This window comes from Triticum urartu, unplaced genomic scaffold (genome assembly GCF_003073215.2).
Source record: "Triticum urartu cultivar G1812 unplaced genomic scaffold, Tu2.1 TuUngrouped_contig_9220, whole genome shotgun sequence".
In the NCBI taxonomy this organism is placed as follows: Eukaryota; Viridiplantae; Streptophyta; class Magnoliopsida; order Poales; family Poaceae; genus Triticum; species Triticum urartu.
In genome coordinates, this window is record NW_024120243.1 from 7806 (window position 1) to 18345 (window position 10540).

The 10540-nt window shown below is 46.5% G+C and overlaps 1 protein-coding gene across 6 annotated transcripts; it reads right to left on the bottom strand.

Annotated features, from left to right (window-relative positions):
- Nucleotides 1-486: 486 nt before the first annotated feature.
- On the bottom strand, nt 487-3420 carry LOC125532145. Of its 6 annotated transcripts, XR_007293782.1 has the most exons (5): nt 3119-3420; nt 2827-3047; nt 1753-2061; nt 1507-1652; nt 487-820 (listed from the first exon to the last, which is right to left on the bottom strand). XR_007293782.1 is itself a non-coding variant. In XM_048696303.1 (4 exons), the coding sequence occupies exons 1-4, from the start codon at nt 3170-3172 to the stop codon at nt 776-778; spliced, it is 462 nt and encodes a 153-aa protein (XP_048552260.1). In that variant the 5' UTR covers nt 3173-3420; the 3' UTR covers nt 487-775. The 6 variants fall into 6 exon arrangements, 3 of the variants coding, with proteins under 3 accessions (XP_048552260.1, XP_048552259.1, XP_048552258.1); XR_007293781.1 differs by having other exon boundaries at nt 1507-2061; XM_048696303.1 differs by lacking the exon at nt 1753-2061 and having other exon boundaries at nt 2827-3043.
- Nucleotides 3421-10540: the final 7120 nt, after the last annotated feature.

Here is a 10540-nt window from a genome sequence, read left to right on the forward strand (position 1 = left end):
TATTGGACATAAGTGTTCGCTTACTTACTAGCCTTTGAATCCGCTTATAATGATTTTATCGGTCGACTATTAATCGGCCAGTTTTTGCAAATCTCAGGTTACCAACACTAAAATATGTATATTCAACACCAAAACAATATTGGACATAAGTGTTCGCTTACTTACTAGCCTTTGAATCCGCTTATAATGACAAACAAAATAGGACAATACTTTCTCTGTTCCTTTATGTAAGGTGTATTATTTTTGGCACGGTAACCAAGGCACATAATTATAGACATGTTACGACGAAATTACCCTTGGCAAATTTGTTCCTTAAGTGCAAGTAAATCAGTTAGATCAGGAAAGTAAGACACACATGCAATGGACAAAAAGATACTTTCCTTCTTTTGCTACAAGGAGAGATACACACAACCATGAGAGAGATACTTTCCCTTTTTTAAGGGATAACAAAGGAATTATGAGAAATTATAAAAAATGCACCTTAGATTCTGGAATTTCACCTTATATAAAGGAATGGAGGGAGTAGTACATATTGCAAAACAAGATCCACAAAACACAAACAAACATAGTTTTTGCAAACATAATGTTAGGAATAAGCCTGATTTATCGGTAGATTCATGATAAATCACTTGTTAGAGTGATAAATCGGCCAAAAAGATAAACGGTGAAGATAAGGCATAATCTTATCGGTCACCCTATGAGTAGCGATAAATCGGGCGATAAATCGTTGAATCAGAAGATTTCTTGAACAGTTCAATGGAACGGTGCAATTGCACTACAGTCTCATGGATTCACTCTGCCACTTCAACATCTCATTATCCTACAGCGATGGAAATGAGCATCAGCAAGGCATATAGTATAATGAATAAATGGAGAGGAAGCATAATCTCAGATGATACAGGAGACAGGGACTAAGATTCTGATACAATGCGAATATGCACTGTAAGTACACATATATTTCAGTTACAAAAAGATATTCAGTTAAAAAGTGACAAATAACTGAATGAAACTCAGACTATATATTTCAGTTACAAAAAATATTTCAGCTTAGGAATGCAGTGTATAAATCAGACTAAATAGATAACACTACCAAAGCTTAAATTTTAAATGTGCAGTTTAAGTACGAGCACCTACCAACTGAATACAGCTAGCTAGCATAAATGTCAATTGGCGCAGGATTTTCCTTAGTGCATTTGCACTAGGAAACTAGTCCTAACATATCAACATTTTGATCAGCATTATAAATCCCTTTGTGAATCCAAGGAAATAAACAGTTCTATAAGATATGGCTAGAAAATACTAGACAGAACAGAAAGTAGCCATTGCTTTGCTGTGTGGAAAATTCCCCGGCATTACTTCACTATGGATTGGATAAAGAATCAATAAGGACAACAACCACGGTAAAACTCTTGCGTCAATGTTTGCAGTTTGGACCATCAGTTAAAATAAATGCACTAGCAAGTTAGCCTCTACATCAACCAGCCACCCAGACGTGCATTTACTGACATGTACTTGGAGCTGCAGTGGCTTCAGATACTCAATGGCCTCGTCAAGCATGGATGCCTTGCTGGTTTTGTGGTGCCGACCTTGTTGGAATTGGGTATCAGGCTCTGCAATGCCTTCATCTTCTCGTTGATCCTGCTCCTCCGCCGCTGCACCCCAATCAAGCAAGCAAGCAATGAGCAGCCGAGAAAATAGGGCGAGAAGAGAACAGTAGAAAAGCGGGGCGAAACTCAGGGAAAAGTGGTTAACGATGGGGAAGCGGGACACCGCCTTCTCGGAGAGGTTGTGCAACTCGGCCGCACGGGTGCGCTTGCTGCCGGATTCGGCGGTGGCGCGGGCGGGCGGACGTTTCGTATCTATTTCTTTGGCGTTCACTACTGCATTTCCTTAGCCTCTACTGCAACTAGCTCACTCTAGGAGAGCTGATATGCCACGCCGCCACCACTGCTCCCATACTCTGCCGCCGCCGGCCAACTCCATGCGTTCTATGGATTGTAAAACTCCAGTATAAAGCACCAATCCATTGGGGGGAACTCGATTGTACAGCTTCAACCTTTGCTGAGTAGAGGAACAGAAGTAGGAATACATCAGAGAAATGTAACTTTCATTCTTGCAGTTGTGACAAATAAATAACTCAAACAAATGTTGAACAGGTTAATGGACATACAATGGTAGATAGGAATTGGAATCTTCGTTGATAGGACATAGAATGGATGCCTACTCAACCAGTTAAAACAGTGTAGCAGAGTTGATGATCCTATTATCCTACAGACCCGGCACTCAAGTGCATAACTAACAGTAGTAACCATCAACAGTACAGACATATGTAATAACATTACTACTCAAAGAAGATGCTAGGGGTTCGTTAAGAATGCTAAATATCTCTAAGTTACCAAAGCTAGTGAGAATCATCTCAAATTCATAAACCCACTTCATTTATCTTGTTCCGACTTATGAATGGCGACTGAATTTGTTTTAGACAGTAAGTAAGGTAACGGTGCAGCAGAGTGGCAGGATTCAGATACTATTGCAGAAAGAATGGTGGTGGTAATGCAGGAACAAAAGGCGGCACATCTCTAGGAGGAAGCTTAGAGGCACAAAAGTCAATAGGCCAATTCAGTCGAGGAATCTGGGCTCTAGGGGTGACTACGTTCAGTTCAGGAAACTTCATCATCCAAGACGACATGTACGCGCACAACTCCCAGCCCGCCGCCTCGCCTAAGGTATCTGCCGGATTTCCAACCGGACAAGGAGGAGAAGCCAAGAGCGCGGAGAGAATCGACACCCTGGCGGAACAGAGTAAGTCGAGAAGAGAGCGCCCACCTCCATTCCCGGCGACGGCGTCAATGCGCCACCCTGAGGCGGCGGCCGCCGATCTCCCAACGCATCTGGCAAAGGAAAAGGCGACGACGACGAGGGCGGACTCGCCGCGGGCCGGCGCACGGAGGGGCCGCCGGCAACGAACGGGCAGCTCATGCAGGAGAGCGCCATGGGCCCTCCCTCGCTCGCTCGGTGGCCGTCTCTGTCCCTGCCATAACCACTAACTAGCAGCAGCATCAATCCATCAGACCGGTGACCAAATACGAAATAGAACTGGGATCGACCTATGGATCACCTGCAGCAAGGGATCGACGACCCTGGCGTTAAGCCATGCGAGGACCACTGCCATTTCTTCCCCTCTCCGTGCGGATCGGGTCTGGGTTGGTAGGCGAACCGAAGGATGGCAACGGAGCCGAGCTTGGTGGCGGGGAGGGAGGAGACAGATCTGAGAAGGGCGCTGATGGGCACACGGGCGAACCAGGGGGTGGACGGCAGAGGAGAGAAGGGGCAAGGGGTGGCCGGCGGTGGAGGGGATCTCAATCTACATTGGGGTGTGGGTGGTGTGGGAGTGGAGTGGGACGGTTGTTGGTGGGGTGGGTGGTGCGGGTGGAGTGACAAGATTAGTATTACTAGCGTGGGGTGTTTCATCAGCGCTATAGCTATTCACTTAATAGTAGCGCAGGTTTACAACCCACGCAACTAGTATGGCATGTCTGTGAGATATGGTTGGAGATATTTAGTAGTACTGTGTTATTGGACCACGCGCTACTAGTAAATATTACTAGTAGTGTGGGTCAATATAGCGCGCTACTAATAATTAGCAGTAGCGTGAGTTCATATAGCACGCTACTAGTCAGCGACTACCTATAAGCTTTTCCCTAGTAGTATTGGTGGATCTGTGTGGATTCGGTCGGCTTTTGTGGTTTTCATGGCCTTTGGAGTTTCAACATGCCCTTGTCAGCATTTTCTTTCTCCGGGGTGGTGGTTTGCTTCACAGATCGTGACCGTCGGCGTCTTCGAGGCGAAGGCCCAAGCAGGCATCAAACTATGCTTACGACGCGCTGTCGGTATATACGGGAAGAAGAAGACTTCGACACCCCTAAAATTTTGAATGTTTTTCTTTGAAGGGTGTATTGGTAAGGACCCGTTAAATATAATACTCCTATATGGCTTTAGGGCTTTTAGAAAGAAAAAAACGTTGTTAAAATCGACGAGCATTGCAAATAGTTTTAGGTGGTCGGTTTTGTTCGATAGTAGCGCTGAGTCATGACTCATGAAGCACATGGTCTAGGCTTCGAATCACTGAAATTAGGGTTGTGGTAAAAGCTACATCACTAGATCCAACTTCTGTGGGTTTGTCTTGGTGACTCAACGAAGTTCTTTTTAATCATGAATAGCAGGGTGGTGTACCTCGTGCTCATAGATATATGCAAAACTTCCGTGATGCCCTAGACTATTGTAATTTGCATGACCTCGGTTTAGAGGGGGATGTTTTCATTTGGAGAAATAAAAATTACCGTGTTGATGGGTACATCCGTGTGAGCGCCTCGCCCGTGTGATTGCTACACCTGAGTGGTGCCATCGTTTTCCAGCATATAAAATTGTCAATAGCGACCTGCATAAATCTGATCATCGCCCTATCATGTTGTTGATGGATGGGAGCCCGAGAGTTCAGAGGGCTACATGCGGCCAACGTCTAATACGTTTTGAGGCTAGGTGGCTTCTAGAGGAAGGGTGTGACAATGTAGTAAAAAATGCTTGGGAGGGGCCCAAGGACCGGCGGTCAGAGACAAACTGGAATCGGTGGTGCAAGCGTTGGATATATGGAGTCGGGAGGTTTTGGCTGACTTGTAGAAGAGGAAAAAAAAAAGAAAGCTAGAGGAGGTCCGAAGGTTTCCCTTGTCAGATGGTCAGGTGAGGAAGGAACAAACTCTATACTTTCGGCTGGACAAACTTGAAGAAGAAGAGGATTTGGTGTGGACGCAACGGGCTCACATAATCTGGTTGGTCATCAAGAACATATGCGTTAGAGGCAATAATAAAGTTATTATTTATACTTCTTTATATCATGATAAATGTTTATTATTCATGCTAGAATTGTATTAACCGGAAACTTACTACATGTGTGAATACATAGACAAACAAAGTGTCCCTAGTATGCCTCTACTTGACTAGCTCGTTAATCAAAAATGATTAAGTTTCCTAACCATAGACATGTGTTGTCATTTGATGAACGGGGTCACATCATTAGAGAATGATGTGATGGACAAGACCCATCCGTTAGCTTAGCATTATGATCGTTTAGTTTTATTGCTATTGCTTTCTTCATGACTTATACATATTCCTCTGACTATGAGATTATGCAACTCCCGAATACCGGAGGAGCACCTTGTGTGCTATCAAAGTCACAACATAACTGGGTGATTATAAAGATGCTCTACAGGTGTGTCTCCGAAGGTGTTTCTTGGGTTGGCATAGATCGAGATTAGGATTTGTCACTCCGAGTATCGGAGAGGTGTCTTTGGGCCCTCTCGGTAATGCACATCACTATAAGCCTTGCAAGCAATGTGACTAATGAGTTAGTTGTGGGATGATGCATTACGGAACGAGTAAAGAGACTTGCCGATAACGAGATTGAACTAGGTATGATGATAACGACGATCGAATCTCGGGCAGGTAACATACCGATGACAAAGGAAATAACGTATGTTGTTCATGCGGTTTGACCGATAAAGATCTTCGTAGAATATGTAGGAACCAATATGAACATTCAGGTTCCACTGTTGGTTATTGACCAGAGATGTATCTCGGTCAAGTCTACATACTTCTCGAACCCGTAGGGCACGCACGCTTAACGTTCAATAACGATTTGTATTATGAGATATGTGTTTTGGTGACCGAAGTTTGTCGGAGTCCCGGATGATATCACGGACATGATGAGGAGTCTCGGAATGGTCGAGAGGTAAAGATTCATATATTAGAAGGTAGTATTCGGACATCGAAATGGTTCCAAGTGATTCGGGTATTTTTCCAGAGTACCAAGGGGTTACCGGAACCCCCCCGGAAAGTGTTGGGCCTACATGGGCCTAAGGGAGAGACAGGGAAGCCCGCGGGGGGGTGGCGCACGCCCCCCTCATATGGAGTCCGAATAGGACAAGGAGTAGGGGGCGCGGCCCCCTTTCCCTTTCCCTTTCCCTCTCCTTCCTTTTCCCGCTGGTGGAGAAAGGAAAAGGGGGGAGGCGAATCCTACTAGGACTAGGAGTCCTAGTAGGTCTCCCCCCTTGGCGCGCCCCTCCTGGCCGCCGGCCTCCTCCTCCCCTCCTTTATATACGGGGGCGGGGGGCACCCCAAAGGCACAACAGTTGATCTCTTTATCCGTGTGCGGTGCCCCCCTCCACAGTTTACTCCTTCACTCATAGTGTCGTAGTGCTTAGGCAAAGCCCTGCGCGGATCACATCACCATCACCGTCACCACGCCATCGTGCTGACGAAACTCTCCCTCGACCCTTTGCTGGTGGATCAAGAGTTCGAGGGCATCGAGCTGAATGTTTGCTGAACACGGAGGTGCCATACGTTCGGTACTTGGATCGGTTGGATCGTGAAGACGTTCGACTACATCAACCGCGTTAACCTAACTCTTCCGCTTACGGTCTACGAGGGTACGTGGACACACTCTCCCCGTCTCGTTGCTATGCATCTCCTAGATAGATCTTGCGTGATCGTAAGAATTTTTTTAAAATTGCATGCTACGTTCCCCCAACAGGTCAATGGTGATCGTAATACACGTATTTTCAGGCTTTTGCATCAGAAAGAAAGAAGAAGAATACCACTAAAAAATTGAGAAGGGAGGATGGGGTGGTTGTGGAAGATGTAGAAGGGATGAAGTCGCTTATAACTAATTACTTCTCCTCCTTTTTACTCCCGTTGCAGGTGCGGGCGCTAATGATATTCTGTCACATATTGCACCAAAAGTGAGCGCACAGATGAATGAGTTCCTTTCTGCTGTATTCACTAAGGAACAAGTGAGGAGAGATCTTGATGGGATCGGCGACCTGAAGGCATCGGGTATGGATGGTTTACCGGCAATCTTCTATAAGCATTATTGGCAGTTAATTGGTGATGATGTGGTAAGTGAGGTGTTGCATGTGTTGCGCAGTGGCAGTATTCCGAAGGGATGGAACGATACACTCGTGGTGCTTATCCCAAAGGTTCAGAACCCTGAAACTTTGAAAGATCTTTGCCCTATTAGCCTTTGCAAAATTGTGTACAAACCTATGTCCAAGGTCATTGCCAATAGACTCAAGTGCATACTATGGGGGATTATATCGCCAAATCAGAGTGCCTTTGTGTTGGGTAGACTTATCTCAGAAAACACAATCATGGCCTACGAGATGACTCATTTTTTGAAGAGGAAGAGGACAAGAAGGAAATCATATGCCGCGCTGGAGCTGGACATGAGTAAAGCCTATGGCCGCGTGGAGTGGGGTTTTCTGGAAAAGGTCATGCTACAACTCGGGTTTGCTCAAGGGTTTGTGGAGCTGATCAGCAAATGCATTTGCACAGTGTGGTACAGGTTTAAAGTGAATGGCACATGTACCGACCAAGTGATTCCGGGTCGTGGCCTTCGGCAGGGGGATCCAATATCGCCGTACATGTTCCTATTTTGTGCCGAGGGACTCTCTGCTTTGCTCCAGCATGCTGAGACCACGAGACAAATCAAGGGTATTGAGGTGGCTCCGGGCACCCCATCGGTGAGCCATCTGTTGTTTGCCGATGATTCCTTCTTGTTGTTTGAGGCTACACCTGAGAGTATACAGATAATAAATCAGGTTTTGCATGTCTATGAGTTGGGTTCGGGACAGATGATCAACAGGGATAAATCTGCAGTCATGTTCAGCAAGAACACTTCGAATCGTGTTAAAACTTAGTTGCTTTCTCTCCTAGGACTTCAGACAGAGAGCTTGTAAGGGAGAGTATATAGCAAAAAACTACCACATTTCAGGCTATGGGTACAAAAAACTACCACTTTTCTTAATCTTTCAAAAAACTACCACAAGATTGGTTCGTTGTTCCAAAACCCCCAAATTGTTATGTGCTTAAACTTTAAACCGTTTTATGATAGCTGGGGTTCACTCATAAACATTAATCATTAACACTGTAATCATTGACCGTTAAGTTGGGCCAGACCCACCTGTCAGTCACATTTCCTAAGAAAAATAAAAAAATCTAAAAAAATAGTTGACCGCCACGCCGCGGCACCGGCGAGTCCCTTTTCTCCGGCATCAGGTCCACATGGCTAGCCAGAGCTAGCTAGCTCACGACGGATGCAGCCAGAGCTAGCTAGCTGTTGGGGAACGTAGCAATAATTCAAAAATTTCCTACGTGTCACCAAGATCAATCTAGGAGATACTAGCAACGAGAGAGAGGGAGTGCATCTTCATACCCTTGAAGATCGCTAAGCGGAAGCGTTCAAGAGAACGGGAGTCGTACTCGTCGTGATCCAAATCACCGATGATCCTAGCGCCGAACGGACGGCACCTTTGCGTTCAACACACGTACGGAACGGAGAGACGTCTCCTCCTTCTTGATCCAGCAAGGGGAGAGGACCCAGCAAAGGGAAGGAGAGGTTGATGGAGATCCAGCAGCATGACGGTGTGGTGGTGGAAGCAGCGGTGACTCAGCGGGGTCTCGGCAGGGCTTCACCAAGCACCAACGAGAGGGAGAGGTGTCACGGAGGGAGAGGGAGGCGCCTTGGGTGCGGCTGCCCCCCCTCCCCTCCACTATATATAGGGCCCCTAGGGAGGGCGCCGGCCCTAGGAGATCCCATCTCCAAAGGGGGGGGCAAGGGGGGACTTGCCCCCCAAGTCAGGTGGGGCGCTCCCACCCCTAGGGTTTCCATCCCTAGGCGCAGGGGAGGCCCATGGGGGGTGCAACAGCCCACCAGGGGCTGGTTCCCCTACCACTTCAGCCCATGGGGCCCTCCGGGATAGGTGGCCCCACCCGGTGGACCCCGGGACCCTTCCGGTGGTCCCGGTACAATACCGGTGACCCCCGAAACTTTCCCGGTGGCCGAAACTGGACTTCCTATATACAATTCTTCACCTCCGGACCATTACGGAACTCCTCGTGACGTCCGGGATCTCATTCGGGACTCCGAACAACTTTTGGGTTACCGCATACTAATATCTCTACAACCCTAGCGTCACCGAACCTTAAGTGTGTAGAGCCTACGGGTTCGGGAGACACGCAGACATGACCGAGACGACTCTCCGGTCAATAACCAACAGTGGCATCTGGATACCCATGTTGGCTCCCAGATCCTCCTCGATGATCTCATCGAATGAACCACGATGTCGGGGATTCAAGTAATCCCGTATACAATTCCCTTTGTCAATCGGTACGTTACTTGCCCGAGATTCGATCGTCGGTATCCCAATACCTCGTTCAATCTCGTTACCGGCAATTCACTTTACTCGTACCGTAATGCAGGATCTCGTGACCAAACACTTGGTCACATTGAGCTCATTATGATGATGCATTACCGAGTGGGCCCAGAGATACCTCACCATCATATGGAGTGACAAATCCCAGTCTCGATCCGTGTCAACCCAACAGCTACTTTCGGGGATACCTGTAGTATACCTTTATAGTCACCCGGTTACGTTGTGACGTTTGGTACACCCAAAGCACTCCTACGGCATATCTAGGAGTTACACGATCTCATGGTCTAAGGAAATGATACTTGACATTGGAAAAGCTCTAGCAAACGAACTACACGATCTTGTGCTATGCTTAGGATTGGGTTTTGTCCATCACATCATTCTCCTAATGATGTGATCCCGTTATCAATGACATCCAATGTCCATAGTCAGGAAACCATGACTATCTGTTGATCAACGAGCTAGTTAACTAGAGGCTCACTAGGGACATGTTATGGTCTATGTATTCACACATGTATTATGATTTCCGGATAACACAATTATAGCATGAATAATAGACAATTATCATGAACAAGGAAATATAATAATAATCATTTTATTATTGCCTCTAGGGCATATTTCCAATAGCTACATGATATTGGAGAAGGGGCAGAACATCCGGGAATGTTTCCCCGAAGTTTCGCGTTTTCGGACAGATGAATCGGAGGGGGAAAGTTGCGTGTTCGCTATGTTTGGGGGCGTGGTGGACGACTGACTGTGTATTTGGATTCATCTCATCGTTCTGAGCAACTTTCATGTATAAAGTTTTTCGATTCGAGCTACGGTTTATTTTATACGAATTATCAAAGTTTTAGGCATTTTGAAATTTATTTAATTATTTAAATTGAAAATTATCCAGAACAGTGAAAAGTGATGTCAGCATGACATCACCATGATGTCAGCAGGTCAAACCCAGCTGACCAGAGTCAAACCTGGCTTGTGGGTCCAACGGGACCCACCTGTGATAGACTAAGGCTAACTAAATAGGGTTAACTAGATTAGTTATTTGGTTAGGTTAATTGAACTTAATTAATTAAGTTAATTAATGTTTTTATTTAGTTATTTATTTTTTAAAACCTTTTTTAAGGGGGCGTGGGGCCCCAACGTCAGTGGCCCACGGGGCCTAAATGGGCGATAGGCTACGGGCGTGTGGGTGCGGGGCGCACCCAGGCACCCACGACGTGAGGGGAGGCGAGGCCGGTCGGGGCTATGCCCGGCGACAGTGAGGCCACAGCGGG